The sequence below is a fragment of the Amblyomma mixtum genome, chromosome 2, assembly GCF_055824585.1.
Source record: "Amblyomma mixtum isolate Tamu chromosome 2, ASM5582458v1, whole genome shotgun sequence".
Taxonomy (NCBI): domain Eukaryota; kingdom Metazoa; phylum Arthropoda; class Arachnida; order Ixodida; family Ixodidae; genus Amblyomma; species Amblyomma mixtum.
Genome location: NC_143013.1, coordinates 116,232,424 through 116,255,358, shown reverse-complemented (window position 1 = coordinate 116,255,358; position 22,935 = coordinate 116,232,424). Strand labels below are relative to the sequence as shown.

General features: G+C 45.7%; 1 protein-coding gene across 4 annotated transcripts; it reads left to right on the top strand.

The window, feature by feature from the left end:
• Positions 1 to 20: 20 nt before the first annotated feature.
• LOC149360671 (uncharacterized) lies at positions 21 to 22,719 on the top strand. Of its 4 annotated transcripts, none has more exons than XM_089569360.1 (8): positions 21 to 165; positions 3,791 to 3,948; positions 8,589 to 8,773; positions 11,503 to 11,645; positions 16,467 to 16,583; positions 19,260 to 19,364; positions 20,443 to 20,665; positions 22,560 to 22,719. In XM_089569360.1, exons 1-8 carry the CDS (start codon positions 71 to 73, stop codon positions 22,704 to 22,706), a joined length of 1,173 nt encoding a protein of 390 aa, XP_089425486.1. In that variant the 5' UTR covers positions 21 to 70; the 3' UTR covers positions 22,707 to 22,719. The 4 variants fall into 4 exon arrangements, with proteins under 4 accessions (XP_089425486.1, XP_089425489.1, XP_089425488.1 ...); XM_089569363.1 differs by having other exon boundaries at positions 3,772 to 3,948; XM_089569362.1 differs by having other exon boundaries at positions 3,753 to 3,948.
• Positions 22,720 to 22,935: the final 216 nt, after the last annotated feature.

The following is a 22,935-nucleotide window of genomic DNA, read 5'->3' as shown; positions in this document are numbered from 1 at the left end:
TCGGCGAATGCCAAGGCCGTAGGAAAGAGCGCGCGCCCCCCTCGAGTCCGGCCGTGGTAAAGCAGCGTCAATGTCACAGCGCTGTTGCGAAGTCGCGAGTGTAACGTGGCAGAGGAAACAAAGTTTTCCTCGTCCTGTTGTAAGAATCGGAAGCAGCGTTCAAAGGTAAGGCAACTCTTTTATGCTGCGGTAGTTTGGGGACAGAAGCTTGGAGGGTAACGAAATGGCTTCAAATAGAATTTCGGGTAATGTATTCAGCTCTGGAAAAAAAAATTGGAGGGGATTATTGGTCTATGGTTTATGGCGGTTTAACGTCCCAAAGCGACTCAGGCTATGAGGGATACCGTATTGAAGACCTGCGGAAATTTCGGCGACCTGGGGTTCTTTTAAAGTGCACTGACATCGCACAGCACACGGGCCTCTAGAATTTCGCCTCCTTCGAAATCGGTGTGTTTGAAGGCGGCACAGGCCTGCACTGGTATTGGTGGAGGTGGTTTGTAGGAAGTGCCATTGGGGGACCTGTCCTTGGGCACGGGATTAAGACGCCACGTTGCATTAGTCACTGCTCATCAGAAATATGTCTCAGATATGCGTGTGCACAGGAAACTCGAAGCCAGCAGTGAGAATCTTGTTGCTGTTCATGCATTACCAGAAAAAGGGCTCCTGCATGAAGCCTCGAATGTGGGCGGTGATTAAAATACGGTATGCGTCCCGTTCATATTAGAATGACATTGCCTTTTCCGATGTCATTCGCCATAATTTAGGCCAGCTGAGCGTGAACGCTATCTTAGTTGATAAGAATATAGTTGATAAGATTTCAAGCAACCAAATGATCAGGCAGGCTTTCGTAAAGGATAATCGATTAAACCGTATTCACACTATCAACCAGGTGATAGAGAAATGTGCAGAATATAACCAACCCCTATATATAGCGTTTATTGTTTACGAGAAAGCATTTGACACAGTGGAAACCTCAGCAGTCATGCTGGTATTGCGGAACCAGGGTGTAGAAGAGTGTTATGTGAAAATATTTGAATATATTTATAGCGATTGCACAGCTACCATAGTTCTCCATAAAGTCAGCAATAAAATTCCAATAAGGAAGGATGTCTCGCCAATGCTTTTTACCGCCTGTTTACGCGACATATTCCGAGACCTGAATTGGGAACAGTTGGGGATAAGAGTTAATGGAGAATACCTAACTGATCTCCGATTTGCTGATGACATTGCCTTGCTAGGTCACTAGGGACATAAACTGCAAAGCATGATTAATGATTTAGGCGGAGCAGGACGGCAGGCCTTACAATTAACATGCAGAAAACCAAAGTAATGTTCAACAGTCTCGCAAGGGAACAGCAGTTTAAAATTGGTAGGGAGTTGCTGGCAGCGGTATGGGAATGCATACACCTAGGGCAGGTAGTGGCCGCTGATCCTGATCATGAGATGGAAACAACCAGAAGAATAAGAAGGGGTGGAGCGCATATGACAGATTCTCTCAGATCACCAGATCATGAACGTCAGTACCAATGTCTTTCAAGGGAAAAATACAGAACAGCTGTACCTACGGGGCAGAAATGTGGAGGCTAACGAAATGGGTTCAGCTTAAGTTAAGCACAACGCAGCGAGCTGTGGAAAGAAAAATGATATGGGTAACGTTAAGAGACCGGAAGCCGGAGAATGGGTGAGGGAATAAACGCGGGTTAATGACATTCTAGTCGAAATCAAGAAGAAGAAATGGGCTTGGGCAGAGAAAATAATGCGAAGGCAAGATAACCGCTGGTCCTTAAGGGTAACGGAGTGGATTCCAAGAGAAGGCAAGCGTAGCAGGGGGCGGCAGAAAGTGAGGTGGGCGGATGAGATTAAGAAACTTGCGGGGATAGAGTGGTCGCAGCTGGCAAAGGACAGGGTTACTTGGAGAGACATGGGAGAGGCCTTTGCGCATTTGCCTTGCAGTAGGCGTCGTCAGGCTGATTATGATGATGACGATTAAGCGTGATTTTAGGAACTCTGATCTGAGTGCTACGCGGCAACGCACTCTCATCACGTTACTCTTCAGTGCAGAAATGTGGTGCTGCATGTACTTTTATAAGGTGGACATTGCCAAAGACCAGAATTTACTCTATCCTCTTACAGCATCCACTTGATGACTAAACGTTGGAGGAATGTGTATAAAGATATCGTTTGGTTTTTGTACTGTCGTTCATTGATTGCAACCGGTTACCTGCGGACACTGTTTGAGCGGTACACTGAATTCTGTACTACGATATCATGTATGATCTATGACATGCAGCGCGTTTGTGCTTTTCTGTCTCTGCCTGTTGTAGTACTGCTGTTTTGACATTGCATTTTTCCTTGCTGCACTTTGTACTATAGAAGAGGCTTTTATCATTCCTCTATATTCATTTCTCCGAGTCACTATGAATGTGCGTTAAATAATAAATACATAAATAAAATTTTAAATAAGTTGATAAACCTACACCGCTGGAGCTATGAATGGCAGGTGGCCTAAAGCAGGATTGCCGCAACAGGTACTGTGTGCTCTATATTCACGATTTGCTTGCAGATGTCAAACGGCAAGCAAAAGCAATAGCAGCACCGCGAAACGGTGTCCGATACAGCGGACGGTTGATTGAATACGCAGCTCGCCCATTCCGTTTGAAATGAAAATGCATAGAAAAAATTCAAGCCAGCACGGTCGAAAAATTTGTTCAGAGCCGGTCCCAAAATAGAAAAAAAAAAAGTTATGTCGTCCTTGTCGTTACTAGCGATTTTCCTGTAGTATTGCGAAGTTGTCCGTCGTTGCGACAGAAATGGCTCTGTCGTTGCGACTGGAGACTGCTCCATACTACAGAAAATCCTGATGTTACTGCAAGAATTTCTGTCGTCCGGTCCCAAATTACTACAGCAAGATCTGTTGTGACAACAGAATTTAAGATGTGTTTTTCGATAGATAGTATGACATTCACTTTGCGTAACAAGCTGGGAAGCCTAGAAACGAATAGAGAATGTGCAATCATCACCAGCACCAATCGTACTGATTCCGTAGCAGGACAAATGCATCTGTTTCCAATTAAAGGAGTAGAATCACTAAATTTTAGCATGAATGTTTTCTTTTCTTTGGAATGGTGCGCAAGAAGCCAGTATACGTGAATCACGATGTGAAATTCATCTACGCCAGCTGAATAATTTATAATTAATTTAATCTCTTGCTATTTCGGTTTCAAAAGCCCAGCGATGGCTGCGAGGTAACAAACTGCTGTATAATCGCTGCTTGCTCATTTTTCTGACTGCAACTCTTGGGAAGGCTTGCGTAAATGTTAATTTGAATTAAAACACCGAAAATGGCGACCATAACGCAGTATTTGTAAGCCTTAAGTAACCGCAAATCGTTGCTTACGGCAACGCCGTCGTGTGGTTGTTGAGAGAAAAAACTAAAATTATAAATTATTTAGCGCTGTTTGGAGGAATCCACGTGGTTTGCAATGTTTCTAGTGTGTTGTGAATCGTTCCAAACAAAGAGCACACAACTAAAAGTTGTTGCCGCTTACCTTGGGCAACAAGCGTACCTTGCGGCAACTAGGTAAGCGGCAACATTTACCGCTTATCTTATCTGTTGTTGCCTATTTACCTTTAAGTCTGTCCTTCCCTTTATCCCAGAGCCCTTCAGAATAATCACATGCACCAACATGTTTCTCTGTTGCTACCAAAAAAAAACGCTTGTTTAAGTATAATATCATACATCAATCGCGCAGTTCAAGAAAAGCAGCGCAGTTTCTTCTGCTGCGCATAGTTCGCTGGAAAAGCCCGGCAGTTCAAGAATGGCGCACAAGGTTGACAACATGCGAGAATCGTCGCCGCTGAAAATCACTCATGCCGAAGAGAGCAGCGGACAAGATGACTTTGCCAAGTTCAGTGAAGCCAGCACTGGGCCACCGTCTGAGGAAAGGTGTAAGTAACTATTAACGATTGCCTCGAAAAAGTCAAATAATTTGTCCTAAGATTAAAAATGGTAACGCTTTGTGTCTATCAAAACTCGTTGAGGATGCAAATAGGTTGCTGGAAATTAAGCGTAATGTTTTAGGGTCATAAAAGAACCGGAGCCGGAAGAGCTGGCTGTGGGTTCTGTGATTCTGCTAACAAGTTTAGAAGTTTTTTTTTTTATCCTGTAGTGTTGTAGGGCGCAATGCCTGAGTTAATTTTCGTAACTACTTGACGGAAATTGAGGACGTTCTTGAACATTCAGAGCTCCATAGGCGGGTTTGAAAGAAAAAAAGACGACAAATCCTCCACTGGTTTGTTAGTATCCTCAGTTACTCTGAGGGAAATTACAGCGGTTAATTCCCTGGCTAAACCGCTGGCGCACTTTTGAGTCAGAGTTTGAAGAAAAATGTCCACAAAGGCTTCCACTCAGAGTAGCGATCTTAACTGATGATGCCAGTGCGAAAAAGGGCATACAGTTCATCGCGACGTTCTTCATTCGCCATTTTGTATTATGGACCATCAAGCGAGGTGAATTTTCTGTTCTTCGCGCCCAACCACATTCTACTGCATTCCAACTATCTGTCTCTTCCCGTAACAACCGGCAGTTATCTGCATTTAGAATAGCATAAGCTATTCAACATCATGCCTTCAAAGTAATCTTGGCTACTGTAACCTGAACTAGTAGGTATATCCTGAACTTATCTAGTGTTGCCATTGTCCTTCAGTTTCCCAGCGTATGACATGACAATTTTGATTGATCACTAGCTTCTTTGTACACAGTCGTATATCAAGGATGCCGCGGTGGCTCAATGGTTACGGTGCTCGGCTGCTGACCCGAAAGACGCGGGTTGGATCCTGGTTGCGGCGGACGAATTTCAATGGAGGCGAAATTCTGGAGGCCCGTGTACTGTGCGATGTCAGTGCACGTTAAAGAACCTCAGATGGTCGAAATTTCCGGAGCCCTTCACTACAGCGTCCCTCATAGCCTGAGTCGCTTTGAGACGTTAAACCCCCACAAACCAAACCAAACCAAACCGAGGTTCACTGTCAGCCTCCCATTCGATCTGCCTTGTTTTCTGTTATCAGTATGCTTCTTTGAGGTTAGCAGATGATCAAGAGATTGTAACGTCTAAAATGGTATGTTATTTTCTCTCGTCAGAAAGCCCCACAAACTGTCCTATAGCAGCTTCATGGGTAGACTATGCACTCGTTCAAAGCGTACGATTATCCCGGATATCCAAATATCTCAGTCCAAGGCGTCCCAACTCCCTCCCCGCTTCATGGCTAGCGGTGTCACACGTAATCGGCTGAACTACGATGTGAGGCTGCCTAGCAATTTGGGGTTCATGTGCCGTAAGCTAAGCACGCCAGTGGCTATACATAGACGCGAAAGGCCATCTGTGCGATGCTTCGGGCAGTCTGTAAAGTTTAAAATAAAATCGAATTAATATTTATTTCTTGTAAAGAAATGACAGGGCGTGCTAGTTTATCGATCAGGTTATCAAGGTTTAGGAGTGCGTGAGTACTCTATGCTAAATATTACGGGTAAAGATACATGGTCTAAGAGCAGTCAAGAATGCTGCGAATATTTACAAATTTAGAAAATAAAAACATAGGCAGAGGCATAAAATTGTTAATCTGTGTCGTCTCAGTCTGGAACAAATCCTTTAGCGTGTCTTCTAAACTATGAAGGGATGACGAATACTATTCTAATCTGAAAGAGAATAACGAGGAATTCCAGAATGAAATGGCCTAATTGATGCGGTCCCTTTAGTATAATTAGTGCACCGTTTCGGGAGTAGAAAACAGTTCTGGCAAGCGAACTGAGTCAACTTATCTTTAATTAAATATCTTGTGTGAATTAACTGCTAAAAAACAGAAATATTTGAGTAATTTGAAAACAATAGACCCCCATGATTACTCGAAGAGGCAGTGAACACACGCTATGCGAGTATTGAAAAGCAATCAACTAGTATTCGCGGCGCAATATGCGTTTGTGGCGTTGCGGATGGCTTGATTTTGGATGTGCTGCATGAATTAAATATTAATTGGGAAAGTATTCTTTTTCCAGACAACAATGCCATAACGGATACGGCTGCGAACAGGTCCAAAGTGAAGTATAGTGACGGCAACATGTGGCGACGAAATTAAGAGCGAGCTTTAATTAGCGTTCGAAACCCAAACGCACACATCTATATAATATTAGTTATGCACAATTGAAACGTAAGTGCAAAGTTTAAATAATACGGAGAAAATATTAGTAAACGCAGAGGAAAGAAATAAACAAATACAGTAGGTGCGCAACAAACCGATTTCTAGCTTCCTCTGCACAACATGAACAGTGTCTCTGTCAAGTTTATGATCAAATGATGACTCTTCCACAATTTAGGCACCATCTTCACTGCAGTATTTATTACAGAAATTAGGTCGTCAATAAGGTTTCCAGAAATCGACACAGTGGAGTTATTTCTTTATAAAACAAAATGTGTTGGATTGAAGTTAACGGGGAGGTCGGTAATTAAATAATAAAGAGCAGCGATCACAGGAGCGATCCCTGCGGTACTCTTTGGTTAATGGCTTTACTTTCAGAAAAAAGCACGAGATACGCACTTAAGTTGCATCCCCCAGAAGTATTCTTGAAGCGACATAGGGGAGAGCCAGATATGCCCTATGATTTAAGTGTGTTAAAAAAAATAAAATTTTTATTCCTATCAAATGCTTTGGGGAAATCCTAAATACGAAACCGAGATAGACACCAAAAGCAAAACGCTGTTGTTTTGTAATCAGTATAACGAATCTACACCAGGTGGGGGAGCCAGCAGTTCGGAAATCGAAATTACAAGGATGGAATATATTAACTCTATTTACTACCTATCTTGGCCATGAACAATTATTATTTTATAATCTTTCTCTAAGAATGAAGAATTACGAGTTTTTGTTTATTAGAATTAAAATGCATTTCCCTTTTTTAAATTTAGGAATAATTTTGCCTGTTTTTGAGAATTTTAAACACTGCGAAAATGCTTGCTTCTCGTTGAAAAATAGGGAAATAACTTGTTATAAATCGCATACAACAAATATTTACCTCCATAGCCCTAATTTAAATATTTTGTACCTTCTAGAAGCATCTGGTACATGTTTAATGGAGTTAACGGTAATCACGTCGTTTATGCATGGGTAAAATTACAGTGGGCCAGGAATGCTGCCTAGAGGTATGCTGGCGGTTACTTGTCTATATGATAACAAGGTGACATCTAATGAAAGGTTCTGCATGCGAGGTTTTGAGACATGAAGCTATCAGTGCTAGAGGTGTTCCTTTCAATCCATATAGCATAAGTATTTTTAATAATGTTTGGTGATTAAGAGGGTCAAAAGCTTTGCAGTAATCAATGCATGTACAGAGGGAAAAACACATGTTTAGAACGACCCAGCTGTGTGCTTCGCAGCTCCCAAAGGCGCTGCGATCAGGAAGGGGTAAAATGACTATGAAATCATGTGAGTTTAACCACCCGTGCTTACTTCCAGACCACTTTTTAACCAAATGTTATCGCTAGATATCGCGTGTTCAGCCCGAAACACACCCAGATCGTGTTCTAGACAAGCGTTTTGCCCTCTGTACCAACTACTCTTCCTTTTTCTTCAAAAGCATTTAGTATTATTTCTTTCCTACAACGTAGAAACGACCACATGGGCGCTGACTTCGAGCAGCTTATTCAAGGGAGCGGAAAATCATACGTATTGTATGCAAAAAAGTAATATTTGGGCATTTTGCTTTTACAGGAATAAAGTAGCTAGCCTGTGAGGGCGTTCCGGTCTTCTGTGTTTTGTTGACTCGTTATCGTTAGGGTTCTCGTTCTGCAGAAAAACCAGGGTCAGCGTTGTTAGCTAAAAAGCAGGTAATGCACTTGCCACCTCGGCCACGTGACCTTGTGACGTCATCACAACCCGCCCACTATGGTATGTGCAACCTATCCACCTTGGCAGGTTACAGTTAAATTAATGATCGGTAGCGAGAGGTTATTTCGGAAGAGCAAGCAACCTGGGTAGCACAGGCCCAGCGGTGGCTGTTTTTTAATGCGTAAGCAATACTGCGCCAGGTTTCGAGCCGTCGCGTAGCTCCCGGCGGGGGCCGAGGTCAAAGAAATGGAGCGCCGTTGCCATAGCAACAGTTTCAGACGCGCTCCACCAGGCGGCAGGACCGTCGCTGCGCCACCGCCGCTGCCGCGCGCCTAGTCGCGCGCTCTCGACGCATGTGTCGGAATGTGGAGAGAACAAGTGGAAAGAAAAAGGGGAATAAATACCCGCGTTCGCCTCGGGTAAAACAGTTGCTGCTTGCTTACGCAACTTGCCCGGTTTAACCAGAGCTAAACCTCAGCTAATTTTAAGCAGCAACCTGCCGAGGAGGTGGCTCGTTGCTAAATCGCTGCACCACTATGAGTGTAAAGTATAGGATGACGACGTCATCGAACTAATAGGCAAGGAGGACCCAGGCCGCTGATGGCACCCATTAAGGCCATGGTGTCATACCATTAAGGGAAACGCTTAAATGTCCCGTCTAGTTCCTTCATACTTTGACTTGCCGCTGTTTATCTGATTGCCATTAACAGCCCCGAAAGACTTCCCATGGCGACAGAAACTACAATGGTACCAAAAGCTGGTACTCTGGATTTTGGGCCAGGGCACTTGCCCACGTCACGTGGCCTTTTTGCCAGACGGCAACCGTCGTTACGCCAAGAGTAAGCAAATCCCGCTGACGGAAGCATATGGCATGTCAATGAAGGCTGCCACAATGGTAAGCACATTTCTTCCAGGTTTATTTGGTTACAGGCGACTGTAAACCTCTTAGTTTGTGGCAGCGAAGCGCCAATTGAAAAGAAAAGCGTTAAGGAAAACATACGCGAGAAGGCTTGTGTGAAGCACCAGATCTTAATTGAAATTTGCCTTAAACAGGCAAATTAAAACCGGCTTATCGTCCGCGTTATACCGTTCATTTATCTTCGACGATTCCCCTGGACTCTGTGGGGTTCGTTGATGAGCTGCATCTGGCAAAATATGAGTTAATTTTATACAAAGTGCAGCTCTTGGAGAGCGGATATGCAATAACTAACGGAAAATACCAAGTGGTAGGCTGACATGAAGTACAGCTGTGGATGGAAGTCTTCAGACCACGGCGAGCAGCTACCAGTGCACATCGCCGTAGGATGCTTTGCCGGAATAGGAGGGCGCTGGCATCGGAATACCGTAGGCCGCAACCGCAGTAGTTGTAGGTCCCTCAGTGCATACACTCTCTCCCGCCGCCGAGCAGGGTGGAGACAATCGCGTCGTCTGCTACGGCGTCCGCCATTTTGGTGCAAACTCCGTACGCAGCCAACGGGCGCCGCGCTGCTGCATGCGGAATTAATTGCGAAAAAAGGAAAGAGCAGAACACTGAGTTAAGTATCGGCAGTGTAAAAGGTCGTCTGAGGGATGTCAGGTCATTTTTCTTTCAATGCGGATTCAAGGACAGCCTTGATAATAGATTTTTATCATTAGCAGACAGACTGTACGACCAGCACTGCAACGTTTTGCAGTTGACACCGTTGCGACCTTATCTGGCCGCATACGACCGTACGGCCGCAGTTACCATAGTTAGCGTATGTACCGTGCGACGGTGCTAAAGCTTTCAACTCGAAATAGTAAGCCGCCGTCCCTGATGGCTGCGTCACAGCCGTTTGGCTACTGGCTGCTTGAAGTGCTTGAGTAGAAAAACAGCCACACCGTGCACAAGCAGTGGCGACACAACAGATGCGGTTTCCTAATGTTCTGCAGTCACCAACTAGCCCAACCACATGCTATATGATGTGATGTCGAGTACATATCAATGCTGGGGATATTCACGTCTTCATTCTGTTGGCGGCAGAGTGCCGCAGTGAAATCACCAATCTTAAGTGCTTTATTTAGCTGGCACCTAAGCTGCAGCGGAGGTGACTGTTTTTCCTATGGTGTTACACTACCGTCCTTGTGTAAAATTATTTGAGATGGCTTTTAGGTGGACGTCAGTGTGACAGACCGTGCACACCAAACTGCTCCTTTTTCGGCCTCCACTTTGCCTCTCGATACGAACTTTTCAGCTCTACACTAATTACAATTTTGAAATGTTTAATGCACCGCATTTGTATTAACAATCGTCACATGCTTCGTGCTCATTTGTCGTGCTTATTTTAGCTTTTAATGAGGGTTGTATGCTTACTATGTTCGCTGTAATGATTACCGTCACTTGTTATTGCGTATGAATTTTGTTTTCTCATATTTTACACTGTATCAAAATTGTCTGTCTGCTACAGTCGTACTTTTAATGTGTAAAGCAATGTGTAGTCATTTCTGTGCTGCTCATACTATTTTGTGTTCATATTTTTGAGTACGAAGTGTTTCATTGCCGCTGTGAATTTATTCCTTTTTATAGGAGCTGCCGAAAATTTTGAAGAAGTTCAACACAGTAAACTCTAGGTGCACGCTTAGCTATTAAATTAGTGAACTTCTGATCCGGCTACGATCCAGGCTTTTGTAGGATATACGGCACTGCAGACAGGACCACATACAGGCTATTTTGACATCTGGAATGCGAGCACTGGACTGTGCAGCTTTTTAAAACTGGTACATCCACCTTGTTACACCGTATGGTATGGACTTAGACACGGCTGCCTCAGCTTTTGTCGCAAGCCGTTCTTTCAGCCTCGCTCGGTGAACAAAGGAGCCTGAGCCCTCAAACACGACTTTTCAACACGAGCAGTCTAGTTGTTTGCGGCCTCTGAGAAAGCTCTGCTGTTTAGTGGCCACGTTAGGATCCATTCGTAGTCATTCCTCATTCAGCGCTTACCACTTGAGACAGTGCCAGTTGAAGTTACCCAAAATCTCAGTACAGTCATAACGGCGGGCTCGTGCACAATCCTATATGCTCTATCATGCAGCTGATAATCTCCTTGAGTTTCGTGCGACAGCCACCAGGGAGCCGGCGAAATAAGAACGCGCAATCGACGACTCTTTGAAAGGGCGCATGCGATCCTTCAGTGTAATAGTTTGTAAACATCAGTAGTGCCTGATCTGAGGACAACTAGGCTTCGGCACTTAAGGATGTGTCGAATTTCATTGTTCTTTTTCAGCAGCCGCATTTGCCGATTTCGGCCTTATATACGTGCGTTTCAGAAGCTTGCTTGGTGGCAGGCTGCTTACCTGCCCACTGTGGTGTGGGCAACTTGTCAGATGTGTACACCTGCCGGGTCCATTCGAGTGAGGCGTTCAAAGTAAATGCCTCAAGGTAAAATCCCTTTAGGCCAAACGCTTTAGGGTGAATGACTTTTGGTAAATGCATTACCAGTAAATTCCTGAATTCTAAATGCCTCCAAGTATAATGCCTCCTCCACCTTTAGGTAAGGTGGCTTTAGCGCTTGATGACCCTGCGTGCACACCCTAACTAGTGCTACTCCATGATTTTGCGTGCTTAGCCATGCAAAATGGTCTGCTATTCTTGTTTTTTTCGTGCAGTTTTTTGAATTGATGTTCAGGCTGAAAGTCTTCAATATCACCGGCTTCATCATCAGCACTCGGAACTTCACCCGGACTTCAGTCGAAATGGATGCCATATTAAAACCTCTCGATGAATTCTGGTCCAGTACTCTCCGCAAGATGTGAGTGTAAATGATATTTCTTATTGCTTCTATATGTACTGAAATGAACAGATTAATTTCTATATTATGAAATGACGGAGTTACGATTTTACGAGTTACGAAAAAACCTGTAAAGATGAAAATCTCAGGAATGTTCTGTGGAAATCACGGTTATTCATCTCAAATGTCTCCCCACTGCCGAGTTGTGCCAACGGGCTGACGTTTGGAAAATGTTCGCACGAAATGCCTTGCTGCGGGCAGCATCTGTTCAACAGGAAGAGTGGAGCTTTGCATATAGTGCGAATGAAGTAACGCGAAAATAAACTGGAGAAAAACAAGGCCCTTGCTGAGAAAGAGCGCTCGGCAATAAATATTAGCCTATGTATTTTCTTGAAATTTAAACAGCGCTACATATTCAGACAATTAAACAAAAAGACATGACAGGACGGGCGCTGCCCTGTCATGTCTTCCCGGGTAGTAGTCTTAATATGTAGCGCTGTTTAAATTTCAAGAAAAGAAAACGCATCACCAACTAGCCTCGCAACGTGTTTTATTAAGCGAACTATGCATTTCCTGCTAAGTGGACATTATTTGGTTGCCACCGGCGGACACCCAAGCAGCACAATTAAACGGTTCAATATTGCAAATGGATGGTTTCACTCTGGCCCTATGTAGAACAGGCATTTACATTTCCAATATTGGGCAAATTACCTCTGCTACTTGTGGAATTCTTACAGTTTAAAAGCACAAATAGAAAGAACAGAGAAAATGCCTGCGTGTTTATCCTAACTTAAACTATTTTACGCAAGGTTATAAACAGTACACACTCCAGGAAGGACCTTTGTGCTAAGAAATGGTGCTGATCCAGAATAGTCAGATGTTGTTGAATGTGTTTTTATAACTTATTTATTAATGACGTTCACCCTAAGGCCTTTACATGCTGAATGCAGACGAATACCACTCAAGAAGGGCACATCCAATAAAGATTCAATAAACAAATCGCCGTAACACAATCGTAATGTTCGCAGATACATGTCGTAACAGCGAGAGAAGTATACGCACGGATATTCGAAACAATATGTTGGCTTCTAGGCCGCTTAAAATTTAGCAGCAGGCAAATTGTGTGTGCTTTTTTTAAATATGCTAAAGGCACGCGATTCCAGCTAGCTATTGTTCTTGGGAGTAATGAGCATTTCAAGAAGTTACTTCGGGCCCTCATGGTTGTTATCTGGTCTTTATGAGAAGCTCTTACATTAGGAGTGCTGTTTTATGTTGTGACGGTGTTGAGGTTGTGGGGTTAAAACTGGGGGGATAAACACGTATTCCCCGTTTAAGCGCGGCTGACACAGTTCAAAACCGCGCGGACCCCACCCCGTGATCGCGTACGCTACCGAGCGCACGCCGACCACGGCGGGCCGTGCTCAGCGGGAACAAAGGAACGACACACTGGCTGACACAAACAAGGCGTTTATTGCTATAACAAAAATAACGCCAGCTAGCAACAAAATACACTGAGGAATCTAGGATGTCCGACTCACCAGTACGGCTACGAGCGAATGTTCGCCCACGGTAGGGCAGAGGGAATATCTCCGAGGCCAGACGGGACGAGCTGAGGGGAACAAGTTTCCACACGAGGACGCCCGCGGCAGAGAGCGGAGCTTTGCGCGTGAACGTCCAACACGCTTCCCTGTCCCAGGGAGAAGAGAGCCAGCTATCCCCCGCGCGCGCGCAGCAAAACGCCATCCGTGGCGCTGGTGTCGCTGCGACGCGAGCGCCCTCCCCTGTTAGTTAGAGTAACCAAACTGAGAAGGGTGCGTTGCGGGAGAGATAACTACAGGGAACTAGAGCGTTGAGGGAAAGCGAACGCAGGGGACGAAGGCGTCCCCACATCCCCCCAACCTTAAATAGATCCACAGGCCTGCAAGTTACATGCTATGGAGGAGTCTCCTGGTCTTCATGCACTTGAGGCAGGTCGTGCAGCGGAGGTCACGCCGACAGAGTGCACGCAGTCTTCCGCGGTATTCCGAAGGCGGCGTGAAGGTCTCCGCTCGGACGACTCGCATGGCCCGCGGACTATGTGTCCGCAGGCCCGCGAAGAGGAGGGCCGGTTGACCACTGCAGGCCAAGATTCTGCAGTAGTCTGCAGGGTAACAGCAGCCAGAGGTGGCTGCTGTCTGGTCTCGCCACAGCTGCCCCGGATGGATGCGGCGAACAGGATACAGGCCGCTCCGTCGCAGCAGGCGGCAGCGAGACCATGTGCACAGGACAGCAAGCCGGAGTGGCTCCAGATCTGTAAAAATTTCCGAAACACACTCCGCATGCCTTTAACGTAGGTCACGGGAGGGGAAACGGCGTACACAAGGGCCTGGTGTCTCAATGCTCAACTCGCTAGCAAAACGTGTTGGGCGGCTGTGCAACGCAAAGTTCGAGTGAACAAAGCCCTTTCTTGAGTTGAACGAGAATGCTCGGTTCATGCGAGGTTATAAAAAAAAAACGGGCGGCCAGCAAAGTGCGCCCCCTCTCAACACCACGGTCCGGTGGTCGTGTCACTTTTGACAAGGCGCAGGCAGCTATGAAAAGCCTTAGGCCTCACTACCATAGTGACGGTCAACGACCCCAACAAAAAAAAGACCCGAAACGGGTTTCGTGCGCGCAGCCGCGAGGAGACATCAGCGTTGTGGGATGGTCCTACCCCACTCACTGCACGAAGCAGCTTCTGAGTGATCGGCGCCCACCGTATCGGACGGTGTCGGAACGCCCGGTGCAAGCTGCAATACCAGCGAGCTCGTAGCGGCACCTGTGGCCCTAGGCCATCCGGCTCCCGGAGCCGCGACTCCCAGAGTCGAAAAAGAGGCAGCGAGAAAATACGTACAGAAAACTCGGACCACCCACGCGGCTTCCGTACTCACTCGCTTCGGGCTCGGCAACTCCGCGGGCGCTAGGCCTCACGCTCCCTCGATGCGGACCAAGTGGTCCTTGACGAAACTCCAGGAAGAAAACTTCACAAAAAAAAACATGCTGAGCAGGTCGAAAAGTTCAAACATGCTGCAGCGCAATACACCTCGCACTCAAGAAAGCATGCCGCAGGTCCTAGCGATCAAAATTCACACTAGGCCTACCACTTGTCAAGTCCGGACAAAGAGCGTTCCTCGAACCGAACAGACTGTCGTCCAATGTTCCAAGAGCAGGCCCCACGTTGGGCTGCCACATGTGGGGTTGAAAATCGGGGGAAGATAATCACGTTCTCCCCTGTTTAAGCGCGGCTGACACAGTTCAAAACCGCGCGGACCCCACCCCGTGATCGCGTACGCTACCGAGCGCACGCCGACCACGGCGGGCCGTGCTCTTCGGGAACAAAAGAACGACACACTGGCTGACACAAACAAGGCGTTTATTGCTATAACAACAATAACGCCAGCTAGCAACAAAATACACTGAGGAATCTAGGATGTCCGACTCACCAGTACGGCTACGAGCGAATGTTCGCCCACGGTAGGGCAGAGGGAATATCTCCGAGGCCAGACGGGACGAGCTGAGGGGAACAAGTTTCCACACGAGGACGCCCGCGGCAGAGAGCGGAGCTTTGCGCGTGAACGTCCAACACGCTTCCCTGTCCCAGGGAGAAGAGAGCCAGCTATCCCCCGCGCGCGCGCAGCAAAACGCCATCCGTGGCGCTGGTGTCGCTGCGACGCGAGCACCCTCCCCTGTTAGTTAGAGTAACCAAACTGAGAAGGGTGCGTTGCGGGAGAGATAACTACAGGGAACTAGAGCGTTGAGGGAAAGCGAACGCAGGGGACGAAGGCGTCCCCACAAGGTTGAACCTATTAGCGCACAGCAGATAAACAAAAATTTGACCTGGCAATCTTCCTTGGTTTAGTAAGTGGAAGAAAGTTTACTTCACTGAACATGTCAGTCAGAGAATCCATAAATTGGTACTTTGCCAGAATGAATCTTGCTGGCGCTCAGTGAACTTTTTCAGTTCTGGTTCGTGTGATACAAATCCCATATGATGCTACACATTCCAGTGTCGGACATACTGGGCAGGTAGTTTTGCTGTTAGGGAAGCGAACTTTAGTTTTCTTCTAAATAAGAACAACTTCGTTTCGACTTTGAGATCACTTTATTGTTTTCCGTATACCAGTGAACGCATGTTAAATTGAACCCCTTTATTTCATATTCAAAGGAAAGTGTATTTTTGGTTTTGTTTCTAAATATAATTTATGAATTTTTATAGTTATTCTAACCTTGGATGTTATGGAACATTGATTAACAATTTTCGATGCCCAATTTAATGCTAACGTCGTCTTGTTTTAAAATAACAATGTTAATTAATCCTCCGAAAATATTTGATCTGCAACAAGGGGTGGAAGAGAGACTGCAGTATCATTAATATGTAACGCAAAATCAACATGGAAACCATCAAAAACACCGGAGGGTACCGTAAGGAATTCTGATCTCGCACCATCTTCTTCCATGAACTTAGTTGTGTTAGTGACGTAAGCTTTTATCCAAAACCTAATATCCCTGTTTAGACCAACGTCAAGCAGCCTATTTATAAGCTCTTCATGTGGGAAGAGGTCGAATGGTTTTGATCCCTGTTTTTTTATTACTTTAGAACAGTCGTGCAGCGTTTCTACATGTACAGTAACAGTAGGTAACTTTCGTGCGAAATCATAATGATAGACACATCTTCGTTTCCTTGTGTTTTCTCTCATCTATTTTTTGTTTACTTTGTCATCAGTATGCACACGAATATGTTCTGCTGTCTAGGAAAACAGAACCGAACCAGGTTTGTGCAAATAATCCTTATCACGCTTATTTCTGCATCTTGAACCCACGCAGAGAGGGCTTTCGTCATTGGGGCCTGCGGCTGCGTTGTGTCGGTCGGATTCATGCCTTGCCCGAAGAGCTACAACAAAAGGCGGCGAAACTGGAGCTTGAAACTTCTGGCATATCACAGTGAGGAAGCTAAAATTTATTCGTTTACTCTAATATTCACTCGAACCCGATGGGGCTATTGCAGGAGTGAGTGTGAGTATAACGAAGTGTGCTTTGAATGCTGCGATGTAAAACGAAGTATTAATAATGCAAAAGAAGTAGAAATAAAAAGACGCAAAAAGTGTTCAGAGTGCCTCTACATGTCAGTTTAGAGCGAGAGAACGAGTAAGACCAGGCAAGTAATTCCAGAATTGGGTTACAAGCTGAAAGAAGCTGCACTTGAAAGTGATGGTAGGAGCAAGGCAAGGGGGGATATTAGGCAATGGTGACCTCTAATTGCAGACTGTGGGAGAAAAAAAGAATTTAGGACATATCCTTACTTCACCGTTTTCGACGCCGGAAGTGAGGGCTCCGCCATGTTAGTTGGTCGCCAATGCAAGCAATAGCGTCTCCGTTGCTGTAGCAATGCCTGAGCATGTTCTTCGCAGTTTGAGGCAGTAGCTCCTGCGGAAAAGCTCTCGGACAAGCTTGTTGCAGTCGTCGCTGCCATGACTATGAGCCACACAATCCCAGTGTTCCTAGCAAAAAAAAAGCGCTTGATGTCCGGCAAGCTTCAAGCAACCCGGCTGGGGCAATTGTGGCCTATGTTTGCTTTCATCCATGCTTACTGTTGGTTTGGCAAAAACTAGACAGTTGTTTACTAAAAGCAGGAAGGAGCTAATAATGAAATGCATAAATTTTATTCATTAGCTGCGTCTGCGAGCCAAGAATGGTTCTAAATTTAGAGAAGAAAACATAGCGGGAGGCGCAAAATGGTCACCGTACTTGCGCCATATAAAAGATAACATATCTGTTTCTTTTGGATTGCTCCATTTGATTAACGAGGAGTTGCTGGTACCGGAAATCGCAAAAGGTTGCAGGTAGTAGTGACGGTTTAGCATCAAAATCTAAATCTGAGCTGTTGCCATGAAATTCGTGTTCTCACGCACGCGGTACAGTGAAATACCACTTCAACAAACTTGAGCGAACGTTAAGGGCATGTCGCTTAAGGGACAGTGCAATAAGTTTCAACAAGCACGCAGACGTTAATTTCTACGACTAGATGAAAATGTCAAGTATTTCAACCGTACCTCAAGCCATTTCCTTAAGAGTACTGAGAATCAAATGCATGTATTGTGCACTTGGCACTTTAGGGAAGGTGAAGTAATTTGCTACTGCAAACTTTGCAAACTACGGAAACTTCGTAAATTCGGAGAATGCACTTGGGTTGTTGCATACTATTTTTTTGTTTAAAATGCGCGATGGGAGAAAAAGCGTTCAACTCCTACAGGCCTAATAGTGCCGGCTTGGCACAATTTTGCACCAATTTCCCCGCAAATTGTTCTTCTCCGCGATGTTACACTTTACTGGTTTGGCGCTGTCAAGACAGACCTTGTATGCTGGTCGCGTTCCTTGACAGCGATGGGCGGAATAATGTACCACTAGTCGTGAGTTAGCCATTTCTCCATAACTGGACGAGCGCGGAACGAAAAACTATTTATAACGTCCTTGCTGAGCGAAATGTGCCGTCATAATTTACACAGTCAGCACTAGGTTGTATATGCTTTCACATAACAGGACGGAGAAACGTGTGCGCTCGAGTTATATGATACAGGTCGACTGTGCGTGGCTTGGGCTCGGATTCACCAGGCATGCACAATTTCAAAGCCCGTGTGGGATGGAAGGTGCGCGGAGACCGCTTACCGAACATGCTTCAGTTGTTAGAGCGACTGGTCCGGTGAAGCGGTCGTCTCATGTTCGAACTCCGGACCACGATGATTTTTTTTTTAACTATGAAGTTTCTGTGGAAGCTGTGTAACTCTCCTTTGTAGCCCTGCGGTTGGGTGTATGCCAATGAGTAACTGCTGCCTGGTTACGAATTTACTCCAGTTTAGGGACTACCGCTAAACATTGCACCAACACTAATCCCACTTCGAGTTATTGATCAATTTGCTGTCTCCTTACCTTAAGCTAGCAGTTCCGGGTAGCTCAACTGGTAGAGCGACTACTTCGGTGAAGCTGTAGTGCCGGGTTCAAACCCCAGACCAGGAGTAGTTCTTCTTTAACTACGAAGCTTCTGTAAAAAGCTCTACAGCTTTCCTTTGTAGCCGTATGGCAGCGCTTTGGTGGATGCCAGCCAGTAATTGCTTCCTTGTTATAAAACAAAAGAATTTGGCGGCAATTTCATTTATAAATGACAGCAGTGCGAAAAGCAAGACAGCGGACGAAGACGCAGACAAACGAAGAGCGCTGAACTCACAGCAACGTTTTTTGTGAAGGTTCTACAATTTTTTACGCTGTTCGAGCCAAGGTTACAACTTACATGTATTACCTAAGCATGCGAAAATAGGCGTGCTCTTTGTCTGAGCGGGCAGAGGAAGGTGCGCTGAAGCAGCCTTCTATAAGTGAAGAAATATGTCTGGATTCCATGATTTCCCGTGTGACTCGTTTGCTTTTCTCAATTACAGTAAGGCTCTCTAGATCCTCGGATCCTCGTCTTAGTCCGTTGCCTGCTTTTGGCGCTGGCGTAATTTTTCAAACATACGTACCAACACGCCCAACGGGTAGCATCCATCAATTTGTAATTTCCCTACATTGGTGGGTTCTCCATATGGGGGACTCGAAGCAACCCTGTTTATATTTTCTTTTTTTCACCAGAAAGGCTACCTGCTCGTTTTGCGTAGTCCACAACAGCAAGCCGCTACTGAGTCGCATAGCCCTGGACCTAGCACAGTCCGTGAAGGAAGGCTTTATACAAACAGAGTGAGTAACTAACCAAAATGGTCAAATGGCCAAGATCCGGAAAGAACGCAATAAGAGGGCACATAAAGAGTCGGGATGCCGAGAAGTTCCCAGCAGATGCAAAATTGCGAGCACACTTTGGCAACTGAAGTGTTGAGAGGCGAAAGCCGAGGACACTATACCGTGACGACTTCCGGCGGATGTGACGCCACACCGTTCCAGTGGCTATATCGATACCCAAGTTATACATCTTTCGGGGGATCTTAAGTGTTAACTACGCTTAATCACACATTTCTCCCTCTAATTTGACACAAATCCGGCGTTTTTCCGACCATTCTGTGACAATTTTCACTAAGTCGTGACGACTTCCGGTGGGTGTGACGTCACTCCGTTCCCAGGAATATATCGACGTCTGCGTTATTTCGACGCAATTTTGACATTTTTGACTATAATTTATTACCCCTACAGTCATCAAACGGGGCTTCTAGGTTCATTTTTTCCTCCTCTATCTGAACCAACATTCGTTTTCTCCCATCTTTTTTAGTTCCCGAGTTCACACGCTGCCAAAGGTGTGACACCCTCTGCTAACCGACGACAGTATGAGCCATTAAAGGCTTTCGCCTTAAAAAAAATACCCCCCCCCCCCCCTCCCCGGTCTCCAATCACCTACGCTTCGGCAGGCGCACCGGCTCACTTCATTATTTTTGTTTAAATTCAATTACTTTAAGTCACTTAAAGGCCACTTACGCAGCTTTCATTCATTTAAACGCTTTCAGTTCTTCAAATGGAATCTGTTCAGTGAGTCTCATCCATTGTAGGGATATAGTAAAATGTATCCACACGCACCATACGTTTGCAACGTAGTTCTTACTTTGGGCTATTGATATGGGCTCCGTTCCAGAGGAGGGTGAACAGATTATTTCTTCAATAACCCCGCTGCATGGAAAGCATATTTGACTAACAGTATTCACCAGCTCTTAACGAATCAATACGTATAGCCTAGGAACGGAAACATGCTAGGAAATGGGAGCACATCTTTCTGTGTGGTCCATCCGGCTGAACTAGGAGCGGAGCTTTAGTGGCCTTGAACTCTACGCAGGGACGTCACTTCTGGACTGATTGACGATTATTTGGCGATTGCGGAGGCGTCCGAGTGTGACCTGTGGCTTCGAAGCTCGGGCGAGGTGCGGTTCAGCGAGTTCCTGGCCCTGCAGAGTGGGTACGCGTATGTGCACTTCGAGCCGAAGTTATGGCCATCATTCAACTTCTGGGACTGCGTTTGGGCGATCCTCAGTTTTCAGATTTCCTGGCCGTCAATCAGAGTGAGTCTAGACTTCAGCTCTGCTCTGCCATGATTTCGATGAAACGAATATCGGGAGCTCAAAATTAGGCTCCAATTCAACACAAATTCATTGTCGCAGTGTTACAGAATTTAACGATCAATTGGAAGCACGAATCGAACGCGCAACGAACTGCGGAACCAACCTGTTAACTTCTGCGTTAATACGGAATTCTTGTGGATGTAGATGGCGCCTCGACGAGGAAGGAAGATTTGCGGCAGGTGGAGCAGATCTCAGAATCATGTGAGGCAGATTTTAAAGAAATCCAATACGTAGACAACATTCCTAACCCAACACATAACAAAGACCAAGAAAACGTGGTTTCGAAATGCGTAGCATTCACGATCATGCCTCCTTTAGTTTCCGGTTCAGTCTAGGCTCCATTAGATTATTTATTTATGACCTACTGAAGGCCGTGAGGCCCAAGCAGGAGTGGTTACAGAAACAGATCACAAATTGAGCAGTAATACCAAAGTGCAAACAGAACCCGAGCAGCGGGAAATTACATGGAAAGGCAAAAAACAAGTTAACAAAACAAGCTAAAAAAAGAGAAGAGTGAAATAGCGTTTTTTTTTATTTTAAGCAGGATTTAGATTAGTAATTTGAAGCTAAATCTTAAATCTATTTCTTCTTCGACTTAACGAGGTATTAGTTAATAACTGCGGAGTTACGCAGATCCTCTGGCTACGCGGGCCGTATGCCACATTCTCGTCTCATCAAACCTGCAATTTAGCGGAACAAAGGAACTTGGCTACTTAATTTGTACTGCAAAAGTAATGCAATGCAATCAATAATAAAATAACCTATTCATTTCCGCAATATTTCGGAGAATATTTACTAACAATGAAGAGCAGAATTTACGCCGCACTTTCACAATGTTACTCGTCTTTATTCATGCATCAGTGGCTGCATTTGTTTTTCAGTCCCGGACTGTCCGGGGCTACTTGCGGACTCGAGTCCGGTATTTGTTTTTCTCGGGCAGCCCTAAAGCTCCGCCCACCTGCCTGCATCGCCATAGCAACGCGTTCGTGTTTAGCCTAAGGCAGTCCGCGGGCTGCTTGGGGCTGCTGAGAAGGCAGCAGACGATAGCTGCGTGCCGCTCTGGCAGCCATATTAAGTTAGACTCCGTGTGCATTTTGAGTGCTTTTCGTGTTCCTGGAGGTCGATATCATGCGTTAAACCTTCACATGAGCTCCGTAGCTCCTCTCTGAGCCATCGCAAGACTTTTTGTTCTTGCATCTTCGTTTATTTTCTTGAAATCCACCGCACACGGACGCGCGTTCGGAGCTGCGAGCGCGTATTGTTTGCTCGTGTCGTGAGAGGTTCTTGTTCGCTTGTTTTGCCACATGCTGTCTGTACGCTTACCTGAAAGCATCGCAGGTGAACCACCCGTATACTGGAGCAGCTACAGAGCTTGTTGTCAACATTTTTGCGAAGGCTTTCGTCTATCTGCCTTTCCGTAACGAGTTGGGCTACTTTGTGCGAACTTCGTAGCAAGCAGTAGCGGCGAGCATGCCTCCGAAGCTGAGTTCTGTAATGCACCTACGCTAAGCTGACAGTGACAGTCTTCAAATCGACTCAGTATCATGATCGAGCGCACGGCGTTGCTTCGGCGTCGTGGTGGCCGTGGCTTGCGTCGTCTGCTAGCAGATGACAGCGTCCTTGTACGGTTACCGAGGGGGAGCCCGGCTCTGGCGCCGAGTTCGAAAGCAGCCTATGGCAAGTAGGTCATGTGACCATGAGGCTGTTTCCTGTCAGAGCGGAAGCCGAGACCTGTCAGCAAGTAGTCCGGGACTTGAAAAACAAATGCGGCCAGTTGCTTTCATTAGAATTGTGCATGCCTTTCTCGCTTCATTTTTTTTCCCCACCTAACCAGAAAATCAAGAACAGACATCTCCAACAGCGAGAATCCGGAGCCGTGGTGAAGGACTCTGCCCAAATGACCCGTCAGCGTACCTTCCTCAGATGTATGGAAATGAGTAGAATGAAGTACTTGAAGCGTCTGTCCGCAGATACGATATAATAAAAGGTGCAAGAATCAATTATTTCATTGCAAAGTTCACTGTGGGGAATGGAACTAAGCAAGTATACTTTTTTTTATTCGAGATGTTTGCCATTAGGCATAATGAAACAGGGAAAGAAAGTTATAAGAAGGAGTTTAAACAAGCTTCGCTTAAAAAGTGGCAAAAGTTCACGATAAAGCGATTATCATGAGTCTACTTGCGCTGGGACTTCGGTGATCAAGCAAATAT

Bases quoted from the DNA above. Each gene is read 5' to 3' on its own strand.
- LOC149360671 (XM_089569360.1), top strand. From the start codon at position 71: ATGTCACAGCGCTGTTGCGAAGTCGCGAGTGTAACGTGGCAGAGGAAA. The intron at 166-3,790 runs GTAAGGCAACTC...TGCTGCGCATAG, and splicing joins ATCGGAAGCAGCGTTCAAAG to TTCGCTGGAAAAGCCCGGCA. The intron at 16,584-19,259 runs GTGAGGAAGCTA...TTTTTTCACCAG, and splicing joins GAAACTTCTGGCATATCACA to AAAGGCTACCTGCTCGTTTT.